The 16,104-nt window shown below is 53.1% G+C and overlaps 1 protein-coding gene and 1 pseudogene across 2 annotated transcripts in view; both read right to left on the bottom strand.

Moving 5' to 3' along the window:
- PKN1 (protein kinase N1) overlaps nt 1-15,499 on the bottom strand; it is a 22,609-nt gene extending 7,110 nt beyond the window's left edge. The window contains exons 1-9 of one of the 2 annotated variants that reach the window (XM_011384496.2): nt 15,258-15,499; nt 10,810-11,113; nt 9,267-9,418; nt 7,606-7,741; nt 4,960-5,105; nt 4,487-4,700; nt 3,574-3,768; nt 1,663-1,772; nt 1,431-1,574 (exon numbers count right to left, since the gene is read on the bottom strand). In XM_011384496.2, coding sequence (XP_011382798.1) covers nt 1,431-1,574; nt 1,663-1,772; nt 3,574-3,768; nt 4,487-4,700; nt 4,960-5,105; nt 7,606-7,741; nt 9,267-9,418; nt 10,810-11,113; nt 15,258-15,278 — 1,422 coding nt within the window. In that variant the 5' untranslated portion in view covers nt 15,279-15,499. Of the gene's footprint in view, nt 1-1,430; nt 1,575-1,662; nt 1,773-3,573; nt 3,769-4,486; nt 4,701-4,959; nt 5,106-7,605; nt 7,742-9,266; nt 9,419-10,809; nt 11,114-15,257 lie in introns of those variants that run through there. The other variant, XM_023525640.1, reaches the window with a different exon arrangement.
- On the bottom strand, nt 2,931-3,049 carry LOC111733599 (annotated as a pseudogene).
- Nucleotides 15,500-16,104: the final 605 nt, after the last annotated feature.

The raw sequence follows: 16,104 nt of genomic DNA, 5'->3' as shown, positions 1-16,104 counted from the left end.
CAGAAGAGCCCTCTAGGCCCTCCTTTCAGTCCACCAAGTGGACTGAAAGGAGGGCCTAGAGGGCTCTTCTAGAGGACACTGGTGAGTGTCCCCTTCTTTCCTTCCTAGTCCTGGTTTATGTTTTAATAAGCCCTCCAGGTAATGCTAGTGCCCACCCAGGTGGGGCAACCACTGGTCTAGCTAAATTCTCCCAACTCCAACACATCTAGAAGGTGCTAAAGTCACAGAATTGTGTCACTTCATGTGCATCCGATATGGTTGAAACCAGCCACATGCGGCTATTTAAATGAAGTAAAATTTAAGTAACATTAACACTTCAGTTCCCCCATCACACTAGCCACACTTCAATTGGCTGGCGGCTACTATACTGGATAATGCCAACCTAAAACATTTCCTTCTACAATAGAATGCAATTATTGTCAGCTCATCGACAACGGAACTGCAGAAAGTTCTACTGGATGGCATTTTTAGGAGACATAAAACAAAATCAAATGCTCTAATAAACCTTGAAAGCTTCAGAATTTGCCCTCAGAGCCACCTACCACCATGTCTGGCCTGGTTTTGGACAGTTCCTAACAGAACAATTTCACTGCACTGCCACTGAAGTCGACCCTTCTCTCTCTCCTTCCTTCCCTTCAATGGTCCTGGATTATGAGATCATGTAAGAATTTCCACATGGGGATATGGATACGGGGAGATACATTACATAAAACAGGGCATATGGATATGTTAGAGGCAAATTTAAAAAATTTTTAGGATAATTTAGGCTAAATGAAGGGGCCGGTGACCGTCCTTCGCTGCATCTCGGTTTCCTCTTCTGTCAGCTGTGCATTGGGGGATTAATGCACAGTACTCTGTCAGCAAAGTACATAGGACAAGGCTTGGCTCATACTACAAGGGGTCAGCTAGGAATGTTACCTAAACTAGGAGCTCTCAACCAGGGGGCACTGGCAAAGTCTGGAGACATTTTTGGCTGTACGACTGGCAGTGGAGCTACTGGCATCCTGGGGGTGGAGCCCAGGGATGCTGCTCAATACCCAACAGCGCACAGGATGGCCCTGCAACTGAGAATGCTCTGGTCCCCAATGTCTATAATGTTGACAGTGGGGTACTCTGCTTTGAACCCTAACGCCATTGCAGAAGGAATTTCTCTGTACTCAGTGTGCCTCCGGCAGTGCATGTTACCAGTGCCATGGCATGTTGCCAAGTTTTGTTTTTCTTTTCTGGCTTGACAAAATTTTGTGATTTTAATTTTTAATTCTTGTGACAGAACAAAACCAGTCTCAGCTTAAATCATGTCACTGATATGACCAATTATGGGTACTTTTCTATGAAGGTTCTGGGATCAACAGAAAAGATATCTTCCCTTTCTAGAAAACTGGGAGCAGGAGTTGCATGAAGCATTTTCTCAGGGTCAGGTCGGGCTGTACCTCGGCCACCAGGCAGCCCTGGGGTTCCATGTCCAGCTGGACCTCATGCCTCTCGTTGTCCAAGAAATCCTCCAACTTCAGGAATTTGAGGGCACACAGGCCCCGCTGGTCCCGCCAGAACACAGCCAATTCCAGTTCCCGCGCCTTGAGAGAGGAAGATGACCATCACTTGTGGCACCCAAGACCCAGAATCCCCCTTCTCTGTGCTCCATCATCCCCCAACCTTGCTCACCCTCTCCAGCTCCAAGGTGAAGCTCTGGTCCCAGGCGTTGAGGCCACATGGCTTCCAGGATGTCTGCCCCACCACTGTGTTATCCAGCTTGAGCACAGTGCTAACCTCACCTGTAAATGGGGGTGGGGGTGGAAGTCAGGAAATGCTGGGGCTGAGGGAATATCTATTATATCTTACTAAAGAAATCCTCTCCTTTTCTATCATAATATTCTGCTATGCTATCTTGACAAAGCTTTATGGTTCTGCCTTTCGCATTAAGGCCTTGTGGTTGATTTTTGTGTATAATACAAGGTAGGAATCCAAATTCACTTTGATTCTGTAAGCAAGTTTCAGCAACATACTACTAAGTATTTACCCTAGAAAAATGCATGCATGTGTACATCGGGAGATTCATAAATATAACGCTTTATAAAATGGCCCCAAAGTAGAAACGGCTCACTGTCCACTAACAGAATATGCAATCCGTAATATAGTCTTACTAGCTGAACCATGAAATTGCTGATATTCAACTATTTTGTACCTAAGAAAAACAAAAGGCAGCAATTTGATATGGCTCATTTTAAGACAATGGACTATTAAACAGGAGTAAAAATGAATGAATGAACTATAGTTTCACAGAATTATGTGGATCCGTCTCACAATGTTAAATCAAAGAAACCACTGCCATGAATATATTCTGTATGATTCCACGTGTATGAAGTTCAAACACCAGGCAAAATTAAACTACACTGTTTTGAGATACACACATGGGTGCTAAAACTACACAGAAAAGTAAAAAAATGATAACCATGGAAGTCAGAAGAGTAGCTACTTCTAGGACAGAGGAAGGGGCTGGAACTGAGGAGGAGACCTGGGGGGCTTCCAGGGAGTTCTATTTCCTGAACTGGGTGGTGGCAACATGGGTGTTCACCCTGCTGTTATTCTTCTTTAATACATACTTTTTTGTACATATATATTAGTTTTTTTTGAAGTGTGGTAAAGTTTACAGAACATAAAATTTACCACCATTATCATTTTTTAAGTGTACAGCTACATGATAAGTCCATTCAGACTGTTGTGTCACCACCATCGTCCATGTCCAGAACTCCTTCCATGTGCCCAAACTGAAACTCTGTCCCCATGAAACATTAACTTCCCATCTTCCTCCCCTAGTCACTGGGAACCACCATCCTTTTCACCTTCATGAACTGGACTACTCTAGATACTTCATATAAGTGGAATCGCTTATAGCATTAGTATTTTTGTTTCCCTTTTTTTTTTTTTTTTAATGCCTACACCACCTGGGCTTCCTAGGTAGTCTCCCATCCAAGTACGAATCAGGATCGACCCTGCTTAGCTTCCGAGATCAAACGGGATCGGGCTTGTTCAGGGTGGCATGGCCGTAGTAGACAGCATTAGTATTTTTGTGACTGGCTTATTTCACTTTGCACAATGTGCTCAAGTTCACCCATGTTGTGGCATGTGTTAGAATTGCCTTCGTTTTTAAGGCTGAATAAGATTCCATTCTATGGTTATACCACATGCTTTTAGCCATTCATCCATCAACGGACACTTAGATTGCTTCCGCCGTTGGCTACTGTGAGTTATACTGCTATGAACATAGGTGTGCAAATATCTCTTTCAACTCTTTTGGGTATATATTCAGAAATGGGATTGCTGGGTCACATGGTAATTCCATGTTTAATTTTTTAAGGACCTGTCGTGCTGTTTTTCATAGCAGCTGCACCATTTTATGTTCTCAGTGCACAAGGATTCCAATTTCTCCATATCCTCCCTAACACCTGTTGTTTTGTTTCATTAGTATCCTTCCTAATGGGTGTGATGTACTAGTTTTTTAGAGTGTTACAAGTGTGGGGCATCCCAGGACCCCCAACCCCACCTCATCCCTCCAGACCCTCAATACCCACTCACTCGCATTCTCAGCTTCTGCTTTGAGGCTGCTCCGGCCACTGAGGCTTCCGCTTCGGCTATAAAGGCCACGGGCTGGGCGGCTCAGGAAGGCAGTACGGCTGTCGGGGGTCCCAGGCCCCCCCGCCAAGGGTGAGGGGTTCCAGGGGATTGTCTCTGGAAGGTCCTTGCAGCCCACCACACGTACCTCCAGAGTCCCTAAGGAAGGGTCTGACTCAGGGGGGACCACATTTGGAGCAGGCCAAGGGGAAGGGGCTGGGGGTGAAGTGGACATGTAAAGCAGCAGCCCACATACAAGTGGGAGCTGTGACGGACAACCAGGGTGGGGCAGGGCTTCTGATGCAGGGATGGCTATCCGCAGAAGTGAGAAATATGGGACAAGGGGGAGGGGACCAGGCTGGAGTGGACCAGGCTGGGGAGGGGCTCTGGATGCTGAGGTTTAAGGACAGAATAGAGGTGTAGGATGAAGGTCCAAGCAAGGAGGAGCAGAGCAGAATTCAGAGGGCTGACCTAGGGTCTGAGGCAAAGGCTGAGGTCTATGGTAGGGCTAGTCTGGTGATGTAGTAGCTGAGGGGTCTAAGGAGAGTGGGACTGGCTGGGGGGTTGGGGTCAGAGGTTCAGGGCTGAGGGTTCTCAGAGTGAGGGTCTGGGGGACTACGAGTGCAGTAAAAAGACACGGCCAGGTGAGGAGGGTGGAAAAGTGGGAACGGTGGGGTGGGGGCAGGAGTCCAGAATCAGAGGGCAAGACGGGCCAAGAAGTTCAGGGAGTATGGGGCTATCTGGCCTGGGGAAATGGGGCCCGGGCTAGAGGGCTGGGGTGAAGGAAGGGAACAGTGGATGGCAGTCTGGGTTAGGGAGAGTGGAGAACCAGGTTGGGGACTGTGGGTTCTTAAGGCTGGGAGATGTCAGGACCCACCTGTGAGCGGTGAGGGCTTGCACAGGGTGCTGTAGTGCGTGGCGGGGAAGGGCCCGGCCAGGTGGGCACTGAAGGCTGCAGACGAGGCCGCAGCGAGTTCCTCTCGCAGCAGCCGCCCCTTGGGGTGGTCAGCGGGCAGCTCCCCAAGCCGCCGCTCCAGCGCCTCCCGAAGGAGCCCCAGCTTCTGGTTGGACTCAGTTAGTTTTTCTTGGGCCTGAGGTGGAGGGACAGGTCCGATCTGGGGTGGGGGTGGGGATGGCCCCTCCAAGCACAGACCCAGGCTCCTCCAGGACTAAATCCTACCAAGGGCTCCTTTTCACCGGAGGCCCCAAACCCAAACCATCTGGGGTCCTACCCCAGAGCTCCCTGAAAACTAGACCCTGCCACACCGAGGCACTGACCATGCTGAGGCCCGACTCCACACCTTGGCCGCCCAAGGTCAAAGCCACCCCTTCTGAGGCTCCGACCCTCACCTCGCTGACTGCCTTGCGGTCAGGGGCCTTGGCGGCACTAAGCAGACGCAGCACGTTCTTGGCACCCTCCGCCACCGCGTGCTCAACTCGGAAGTGATGCCGCAGCTCTTCAATGCGCAGCTCCACCGCCCCCAGGTCCGGACTCCCTGTGGGTGCAGGACACCGGGTAGTGAGGCCAGCCTGGGACCCAGGTCTAACTAACCCAGTCCAGATAGAACAGGCACAAGAACAGGCACTGGCCACAGACGTATCACCACCAACATGTATCAGGCTTCTCCCAAGGGGCAGTTACAGTGACACAGTCGCACTGTCACCAGCAGGCAGACCGCCACACTTCCGCCCTCTTTTATTCAAATACTCGCACCCATAGCAATGACCCCAGGGACAAAGGCTGTCACACTGGAGCAGTCATACACAAAGGCACACTGTCAACACAGCCTTAGGGACGAACAAGTTGTCAGGGTTCCACTTCACCCCCAGGGACTATCACAGGGACACCATGGACAACTGGACAGCCACAAGGATATAGTCACACAAACACAAGGACACTTTTTTTAAAAAGTAACTTTTATTCATTGCTAATGGGAATACAAGTTGCCTTCCAATGGAGGCAGTTTGGCCATATCTATTAAAATTACAAATGTATTTACCCTTTGATCAAGCAATCCCAATTCAGTGGCTGTATCTCACAGAAACACCTCTGCACTTGACATACGTATACGGTTATTCATGACAACCTTCTCTCTAAAAGGGAAAGACTAGAAACAACCCAATTTCCCCAGCAAAGGGACATTGTCACAGAGGCAGAGGGACATGATCACAAGACATAAACGCCCTGTGGGAAACAGTCTCCCTGGAGCGGGACTCTCAGGACTCTAACTCCAGCCCAAGGAGAGTCATAGGAACTTAATCCCACTGACACATGGATAAGGCATAGAGACAGGCAAAGGAATATCATTGCACCGTCACACAGGCAGGGCGATGTCACTAATACCCACAGGCATGGGGAGCCAATGTCAAAGGGAAATAGGCTGGTTGTCATGCCCAGTGTGAAGTCACAAGAACACAGCCATAGCCTGGCACAAGACACAGCCAGTTACCCAATGGCACAAGAAAGGCACAAGGACATACTGTCACACAGGTAGGTATAGGAAACTTGTCACCCAGAGGCACAAAGTCACGGTCACACTTATTCATGGCTGTAGATTCCAAGGACAGTCTCACTGTCCTGTATAATGACCCAGACTCAGAGCTTGGCACTCAGTCACAAAGTCATGGTGTGTGGCACTCTCCCGGACACCAACAACACAGACAGTGTCACAAGAACCCTGATATTCATAGGCAAGTCATCTTACAAACACGGTCACACTCCTGCTTCTAGGCCTGCTGTCACATGGCACTCAGACAATCGCTGAGACTGTCACATTACAGGGACAAAGTCATGTTGTCGCCAAGGTCGCGATATCACTCAAAGGCACATGGATGTAATCATACCATCACACACCATAACTGAGAAATCCACAAGGGTATTCACAATACAATCGTGTCAACAGTAATACTGACAGCCCTCCCCACAAAGACACACATGTCATTCAAGTTACAAGCCTCACTGCTATGGTCTGAATGTTTACATCCCCTCAATATTCATATGTTGAAACCCAACCCCCGGTGTGAGGGTATCTGGAGGTGGGATCTTTGGGAGGTGATTAGATTATGAAGGTGGAGCCCTCATGAATGGGATTAGTGGCCTAATGAAAGAGATCCCAGAGAGCTCCCTCACCCCTTTCGCCACGTGAGGACACAGTGAGAAGATGTGGTCTATGAACTAGGAAGTGGGCCTCACTAGACACCGGAACTGCCAATGCCTTGATCTTAGACTTCCAGCCTCCAAAACTGTGAGCAATAAATTTCTATTGTTTATAAGCCACCTAGTGCTATCATAGCAGCCCAAAGAGCTTAACAGCCGCCAACAGCTGACACACCTCTATCTGTCAAGGTGACATACGAACTACCATAGTTACTAGGGCACACACACAGCTGCTGGTCCCTACAGTCAATGTCACATTAATACTGAAACACATCAGTAGCACAGACATAGTCACACCTGCACACAATATATCAAGACCCTGTCACAAATTCAGGTTGACAATCAGGTTGAGACACTCCCAGCCCTTCATACACAGAGACACACAGGCTGGGGACACCCATGGTTCTACACAACAGAAGCCCACATGACAAGGCAATCACTTAGTCCAGGTGTCTGCAATTTTTTTCTATTTAGTGCCAGGAAGTAAATATTTTTGGCTTTGCAGAGCACACAGGCTCTGTTGCCACTACTTAGCTTTGCTGTCCCAGTGTAAAATCAGCCTTAGATGATAATAAATGAATAGGCATGGCTGTGTGCCAATAAAACATTTAGAAAAAAAAAGCCAGCAGCAGATTTGGTCTGTGGGCTGTAGTCTGCTAATACCTAATCTAGCGCAAACCTCAAGTAGGACAAAATGGGAACCTGAGGCCCAGAGAGGGTTGGGAATGGGTTCCAGTCACGGAGTAAGCTACAGTACCCACCTCCCTGCCCCAGAAAAGGTCCCCTCATGGGGCTGGGGGCTGAGCTCTGCAAGGCAGAATGCAGGGCGAGCAGCTCACCTTGGGCCTCATCTGGAGCTGCCTGGCTCTCCAGCTGGCAGGCCTGCAGCGCCCGGCGTAGCTGCATGCGGATGATATCAATTTTGGTCTTACTGTCCTGTAGCATCTGCTGGGCCGTCAGTAGCAGCTTCCGGTCCTGGAGGCAGAGATGGGCCATCAGGGAATGGCTGGCCAGTTGGGGCCTGACCACTGGCCCTGATGTCCACACCAGGGCAAACATGTGACAGGCAGTGTTTGTGTCTGTGTGTTCACGGACGCAGACGGGCAATGTAGCCCGTGGGGCTTGAATCTTGGCTCTGCCACAGCTGTGTGTCTTTCTTTGGGCAAGCCACTCAACCTCTCTGGACAAGCCACTCAACCTCTCTGGGCCTGTCTCCTCAATGTGCAGGAATAGGATCAGTACCAAGAGAGCCGACCCCCACGGAAGATCAAAGTTGCCGATCTGTACGCAGAGCTCAGGGCTGTGCCTGGAACCAGCAGGCACTGTACTCGCGTCAGCTGTCAGCACAATGTGCTTGTTGGTGGGTGGTCCCCAGAGCAGGTATAGCCCTGACTGTAGCCACAAGGGTGAGTCTCCAAGGGTGACTGGGTGGTGTGTTGATGGTCTGCTGTAAGCAATGTTCCAGATGTTCGTGTGTGCAGTTCACACGGTATGGTGATGACTGGGCACATAGCCCAGGATCCCATGTGTGCACAAGTGCTAGTAATTGTTGTGAGTTTTTCCATCTACTTGTGCTACGTTTCTAAACAAGGCAAAGCTAACTTGTGGTGTTGGAAGCTTGGGTACTGACTGAAGGGCAGGAGGGAACTTTCTGGGTGATTGGAAATGTTTTGGATTTTGATGGGGGTGATATGTACACAGGTAAAAATTCATGGGGCTATACACTTGAGTTTCCTGCATGTTATATGAGTACAAAAAATAATCTATGTGCTCTGTGTCCTAACATGTAATAGTCGTGTTTGTATGTGCACACGAGTGTGGGCACTTTCCCGACAGTGTGTGAGCAAGTGTCTCTAGCAGCAGGCCTGACTGTAATTGTCCACGTGAGCATCTCAGGGTGTTGGTACAGACCTGTGGCTACGTCCCCAGCACTGCTATGACTGGGGAGTGGGTGTGTCTATGTGACAACTTGTCTCTGGGTGTGAATTTAATGGTGTATCTGTGGGTCTAGGTGTTATGTTGGCTTGTGCTGGATGTCCTGGGTGTTACATGATGACATGTGTATTTATGTGTCTAGAGGTGGCTATGTCACATGTCTCTAAGTGTTGTTGCCGCTGCGTTTCTACACATTATAAGTGTGTTTCAAGTATTAATATGACTCTGTGGGTCTCCAGATATTATGACCAGGGGGCTGTCTTTGTGTGTCTCTGGATGTTAGGATGATGACAAGTATGGATCTAGGTGTTGACCTGATTGTGTGGACTTGTGTCAGAGAGATGTCACCAGCAATGAGTTGCCCTGACCATAGACACCCTCAAGTCTTGGGAGGGGGCAGCTATGTGTTGTGTGTCTGTCTCACATTATCCACATTCACCCCATTTCCCATACGCCCCCAGGAGCTGCCCATACCCCAGTCCTGACTCCCAGCCATCCATCAGCCCCATCCCCCCACAACCCCTGCCCATGACCTGCTCATGGGGGTGCCTGCGTGTGCCCCCACCTTGGTGCTGCCATTGCTGTACGTCTGGATCATGTTTTCTGCCCCCTGCTTCACCTTCAGCTCGATAGCCAGCTGCTTCTCCAAGCCAGCCACGCGGCTCAGGTTGGTGGCTGAGCAGGCCGAGCCGCCCTCACTGGGGGACTTGGGGGCATCTGGAGAGGGTGGGTGGGACAAAGTCAGCAGGGCCTCACCTCCATCTGCCAGGGAGGTTTGGCCCAGCTGAGAGATTTGCTCTCTGCCCAACCTAGATTCCGCCCCCAGGCCAGGGCGCCGAGGGTCCAACTACCCTGCCCCTCGCAGGGAACCCCTTTCAGGGCACCCCCTCAGGGCTGAAGTGGGACTAGATGAATGGGCATGAGTAAGTGTCCAGGAGTGCATGAGTCCTTAGTGTTGGTGGAACTATGGACAGAGGCCCCTAACTCTTTACACAGCTGTGTGGATTCCATGGGTGTGGTTATGTCTGTAACCTACAGGGTGGTGGCATGGCAAAGTGAGGGTGTGTCTCCCTAGGTGCTCATGTAACTATGTGAGATGCTAGGTGTTAGAAGGACTATGTGAGATTCTGGGTGCTGAAGCAACCCTATGCATGAGTTTCCAATGCACTGATGACACAACTTTGTTCAGCTTTTGGGCGCTGGTACAACTGTGTCTGAGTGTCCAGGTGTGGATACAGCCAGATGTTCATGTCTCTGGATGGTGGCCTGGCTCTATGCAACTCTCTGGAGAGTGGTGTGACTGTAGGGGTGACTCTAGGTATAGACGTGATCATATGAGATCCTAGCTGTTGGCTGAACTCTCCCCACTGTCTCAAGAATGTTAACATGACAGTGTGGGTCTCTAGCTGTTGATATGACTGTGTATAGAAGGGGTGGGTGTTGGTGTAAGCAGTGTTGAGTCTTCAGGCTTTGTCCCATTGTGCATATGTCTCTGGCTGTTAATGGGAGTGTATGTCTAAAAGAGCTGGGCAGCTATGTGTGTGTGAATATGTGGGGGTTGGTGTGACCATGTGTGAGAGTCTCTGAGTATTGTCTGTGTATTGCTGTGACTGTGTGTTTTTCTCTGGGTGTTAGGTGGTAGTATGGAAGTCTCTGAGTGTTGTGGTGACTCTGAGAGTCTCTGGGTATTTACATGTTAGTGTCTAGAACCTCGGGTGTTATTTGAGTATTGGTGTGACTACATGAGTCTAGATATTGGTGTGACACTGTGTAGGTCCACTGGTGTTGTCTGAGTATTGGTGTGACAAAGCATATCTTTGGGTACTGGTGTGACACTGTATAGGTCTTTTGGTGTTGCCCAAATGTTGGTGTGACTATGCATGTCTTTGGGTATTTGTGTGACACTGTAAGTCTCTGGATGTTGTCTGGGTGTTGGTGTGACCATGCACCTTTCTCTGGGTGTTGGTTTTGACGTTTGCTCTGGTTGTATTGTGAGGCTGGAGGCTGCTGTGACCAGGCGTGTCTCCCTGGGGATCAATGTAGACGGGGTGAGCCCCTGGCAGTGGCACCCCTGAAGTCTCGCCTCCCCTAGGGAAGGCCCTGCTCACCATGGGTGGCGGCCACAGGGTCGGGCAGCACCACGTGGGCATGCAGTTCCTGTAGCTGCTGGTGGAGCAAATCCAGCCGGCGAGAGGAGCCGCGCAGCAGCAGCTCCACAGGCCCGAGGCTGCGGCCCAGGTCGGTGGTGGCCCGACGCAGGTTCTCGGCCCCCTCCTTCAGTTTCAGCTCCTTGCGGATCTCTCGCCGAAGCCGTTCCCGCTCCAGCTCCAGCTGCTGCTGCACCCCAGGAGCTGCCAGGTCCGCACCTGCCAGGCCCAGCTGCTCCAGCAGGGACCAGCTGCGGGGCTCACTCTGCAGGGGACAGAGCAGGGTCAGTTGGGCCAGGAAGATATGGGGTACAGACTACACTTGGCCATCCAGGCCTGGTCTCCTCCCAGCCTGGGGCTCCCAAGACAGGGCCTGCTCTATGTCTTCTGACCCCACAAACTGGGAGGTAAGACAAGGCCCTCTCCCTGTTCCCTCTGACTCAGGGACCTTATAGGTACAGTTGTCGCCTTTCATCTGTTTCTTACATAGTGGGATTTTGGAGGACAGGCCCCACTGCCCCACCACTGTGCCACTCCCAAACTAAGGGCATCCTCTAGGATAGGCCCTATCTCCCTTCCACTGTCCTCCCAAACTAGGGGATCCCAAGGATAGGCCTAGTCTCTCTTCCATTGCTCCCCCAAATGACAAGGTTCTGAAAACAAACCCTCTTCTCCTTTCAGCTATCCCCCTAGACTTGCAGGGCCCATCTTCCCTCTGCTGTTCCCCAAACAAGTATCAAGAACAGGCCTCTGCTACCCCAAAAAACTATGGGGTTGGAGTCCTGAGAGCAGGCTACTTCTCCTCTTTGCTGTGCCTCAAACTGGTAGGTGCAGAAGGCAGATGTCATCTTTCCCCTGCTATACCCCTGATCTAAGAGTCCCCAGAGGCAGGCCCAATCTTTCTCCTGGTGTATCCTCAATCTAGGAGATCCCAGGGATAGGCCCCATCTTCTCTCTTCTCATCTTCTACAACCGGGACCCTAAGGAGCAGAGCCCCACCTCCTTCCTCCTCTATCTGCCTGACAGAGGAGCCCCATAGGGCCTCAAATAGTTTCATCTTCCAAACAGAAAACTCCAACCTATCTTTTCCCCTCTACCCAAAACGGAGGGTTATGAAAGGCAGGGCCTCTGGCCTGTGTCACTTGAGGTCCTCTTCTGCCCTCCACCCCCCAGGGACCCCACCTCCAACTCCTGGTCCAAAGGGGTATCGGCCTCCGCCATCCTGGGTCTCGGCTGAGGACCCCGCCCTCTTCCTGAACCTCAGCCCTGCCAGGGCCTCTCACCCGCCACTTCCTCTTTCCTGCTAGCTCCCAGCAAGCCCCGCGCCAGGCCAGCTCCAGGGCTCTGGGGCATCTTGGGGACTTTTCCCCTCAGCCTCAGTCTGAATGGACTTAAAGGCAGGCTCCCCCAAGCTCCTTGGGCTGACTCGGGGATGCATGCTCTCTCATACCTACAGGTCTGTGCACAGAACATGGGTGTACACCAGTATGCAAAAGCACAGGAGTGTTTACATGCGCCAGCCCTCTGCCTGCAGATGCAGGCCGTCCCAACTTCCGGCTTCCTCTCTGGGTACCCACTGCTGTTGACCACAGCTTAGAGGCCAAAAGGGCCTGGCCAGGCCAAGGGCACCTCCCTGAGACCCACGTCATGAGAAGACAGCATTGGAGGGGTGGAGTGAAGGTACCTCCAAACCAGCAGTCTTCTAAAGTTCAAGTATGATTAGTGATAATAACAGCAGTTACTACAAGCTGTACCCAGATCAACTAATGAAGTCCACGAGGTGAGTGCTATTATCACCCATATTCAAGATGGTGAAACTTGAGGCCCAGACGGTGATATAACTTGCCCCAAGGTCCCTCAGCCAGCAAGAGGCAGGACTAGGATTTAAAACAGGAGCACCCAGAATCCTAGTGCAGGATAGGTTGTCAGGTGCTCTCCCCACACCGCGAGAACCCATTTCACAGATGAAGAAAGTCTTCCTTGGCTCCCAGCCAACCTTGAGGGCGGCTGCCCCCAGGGAAGGTTTACTTCAAGCCAAGAGCCTCGCTTCCACAATCATACCAACCTCTCACTTCAATCCTGAGCAGCTGCCACTATTATTCCTTAGGTGAGAACTGAGGCTCAGACGTGACAGAAGCAGTTCTCAAAGGTGGGGGATTTTGCCCCCTCCCCACGCTTCTGGGGGCATTTGGCAACATCCAGAAACATTTTTGGTTATCACAACTGGGGGTGGGGAGGGGGTGCTACTGGCATCTAGTGGGCTGACACCAAAGATGCTGCTCAACAACCTACAGTGCACAGGACAGTCCCCACCTCAAAGAATGATTCAGCCACAAATGTCAATAGTGCTGAGGCTGAAAAACCCTGAGTTAAAGGACACAAACTCACAGCCTGGGTTGCTGACCATGACCACCAATAAGGTTTCATAGCAGCTCTGCCTGCAAAGCGCTGGCCCAGTTTACGTCTCTCCCAACCACAAACACCCTCTTAGTCCCATTCTTCTGATGGCAGAACCAAGGCTCAGAGAGGAAAAGGCACCCAGCCAAGAACACACAGTGAGGAAGTGACAGCGCTGGAATTTAAACCCAGGGTCATCTAAGACTACTAGCTCCCAACCAGACCCCACCCACTGCTCAGCCCCACCACATCCCCTACAGGCAGAGCATGGGTACAGCCAGGAGCAGGGCCAGCTCGAATGGGGGTCCAGGCAGAGAGGAGGAGTAGGAGCCCTAGGCCACACCTCAAGCAGCTAAGGCCTAAGAATATGCAGAGCAGGGAGAGAGGAAGGCCAGGCCTCCTGGGTTCTCCTCCCCGGGGTGACTCACTCCTACCCGGAGGGCAGGGGTCACCCAAGGGCCAGCAGAGTGAACCCATGAGTCAGGGGACTGGCCCAGCCTTGGAGAGTCCCTGTTCTCACACCTTTCACGGTGGAGCAGGAGACTCCAGGTCCAGAGGGCCAACCTCCCAGAATTCCCCTCTTCCAAGAGCAGCCAGGGACCTAGACCCCCATGTCCGGAGATTTCAATGCTTTGGGCGTTTCCGGAATCTGGACAGGACATCCGTTTGCCGGACACAGAACAGACAGGCACACGTTGGGACAGACAGAGGGACAGAATGGCAGGCCCAAGCAGCCACGAGAAAGGAATAACAAGAATAGGGGAGAAAGCGGGCAAGAGGTGGGAAGGAAAACCAGAGCACCGGTCCAGCCTCGTTCCAGGAATCACAGCTTCTATCCGGCGCATGTCTGGTACACGCCAAGCACATGCATGCACCAGGGGACTCCTACAAAACCCTCCCAGGGCCAGAGGGAGAGACAAAAGACCCTGGCCCTCCCCAGCCCCAAGGTCTGACCTTGTGTGATCTGCAACACCAGATACGCCCAGCTCCTCGGCAAGGCTGGCAGGCCATCAGCAAGACTGGGGTGGGGGACCGGGGGACACAGGGGAGACACAGAGGGGATGGAGGGCAGGTGCAGAAGGGGACGAGAACCTGGTTACACAGCACCACAGGAAGACGGAGGGATAGTGAAGCACTAAGAGGGTACAGGACATTTCTCAGGTTTTGGTCACTGAACCAAAGAAAGTCAGAAGTCACCCTGGCCCAGCTTGTCACAGATAGAGAAAAGTGAGTCCAGGACTGTGATGTCCACAAGGTGGCACAGGGAGAACCTAGCTGGGCAGGTTGGTGCCAGTCACCTGTGCCTGTGTATGTGTGTGTGTGGGAGAGAGTGCCCCACAGTGTCACCCAGGCCCAGGTAGGATTCCAGGTATGAGAGAATTCCCAGCCTGTTGACCTAGACGCTCCTGACCTGGGATCAGGTTCCACCTGGCCATCCTGGAGGGCAGCCGTGGGGATCCCCCGTCCCCAGACCTAATGAGGTGATTGGGGCACTTCCGTCAACAGGTGCCAATCTGGGTGGCGTCGGGACCCTCGTAAAGCTCAGTCCAGAGGCGGGGGCCACTAGTTCTCTGTTGTGCGGGGGAAGGGCATGGGCGGCATCCTCCCCTACCGAGGCATCGTGCCAGGCACCTGCCCCAGGTGGAAGCGGCACCTGATGGGAACCGACGCTGAGGGGGGGCAAAAGGCGGGGGCGACAGGCACCGGGACGCACAGCCAGCCTCAGACACCCAAAGTCGCGCCTCAGCGGCGCCCCTCGAATTCTCTCGGAGGGGAGGAGCTTGGATGTGTGGCGGGGGGCATCCCGGACCTCCCCGCTACCTCCGTGCGTACCTCCACCTGCCGAGAAGGGGGCCGTGCTGGCTCCAAGATGCCGGCCCAAGGAGGGGGCCCCGGGCCCTGGGGAGACCCCCTGCCCTGGCCGCCTCGGTCTCGGGAGCCACGGCAATGCGCGGACTGGGGTCCCGGGCCTCGGGCAGCCACTGGGCGGCTGCGGACGCAGGTGCGCCTACCTGCACGGCGTCGCTGGCCATGTCCTCGCGCCGCCCGCCAGGGGTCCCCGAGCTGAGTTAGGGGCGGCGGGAGGAGCGCGCCTGCGCCCCACGCAGAACGTGGAGGGTGGGGAGGGGGCGGGCACGACGGGCCCCCAGCCTGGCGCGCGGCCCTCTCCGGCTTGCTCCGCTCGGGCCCCGCCTGGCAAGGCCACCGCGTCCGCGCGCCGCGCCCTCCGGCCCCAGCGGCCGCCGGGCCCGTCACGTGATCGCCGAGGTCGGCGCCCGGGGAGTGGGCGGGGCCAATGGGGCGGGGCTCCCGGCGGCCCCCGGGGCTGCGGGGTCCTGCCGGTCCTGCTTGTTCTGCGCCCCCTCTCTGCAGCCACCAGTACCTCGTTTGCTCTTCGCGCCCTTCTGTATCCGCTTTCTGCTCACGGGTTACCCATTTGAGCGTGGGAGAACCCGAAAAGAGTGAGGCTCCTTAAAGCAGGGAGTGGCGGAGGCCTTTGGGCCTCCCAGGACCCCTCTAGAAAGAAACAGTTCATCCCTCCTGTGTTTGCAAGCTCAGGCCTCCCAGACCCATTTGGTCTACCGGGCCCCAGTTCAAAGGCACAGGAACTCCTCCGTTGCCTGCAGACAAACTCCGGGCAGATACAGGTTCAAATCCCAGCTCCCCATGCCTTGGGGGAGCCCCAAAGTCCTAAGAGCTCCTCATCTGTAAAACGTGATTTCCCACCCACCCCTCGGGTGTTGATAAAATGAGATCGTGAGGATAGAGGCCAAAAGGGCCTGGCCAGGCCAAGGGCACCTCCCTGAGACCCACGTCATGAGAAGACAGCATTGGAGGGGTGGAGTGAAGGTACCTCCA

This window comes from Pteropus vampyrus, unplaced genomic scaffold (genome assembly GCF_000151845.1).
Source record: "Pteropus vampyrus isolate Shadow unplaced genomic scaffold, Pvam_2.0 Scaffold583, whole genome shotgun sequence".
Taxonomy (NCBI): Eukaryota; Metazoa; Chordata; class Mammalia; order Chiroptera; family Pteropodidae; genus Pteropus; species Pteropus vampyrus.
Note: the sequence above shows the minus strand (reverse complement) of the source record. Positions and strands in the feature narration are given on the sequence as shown.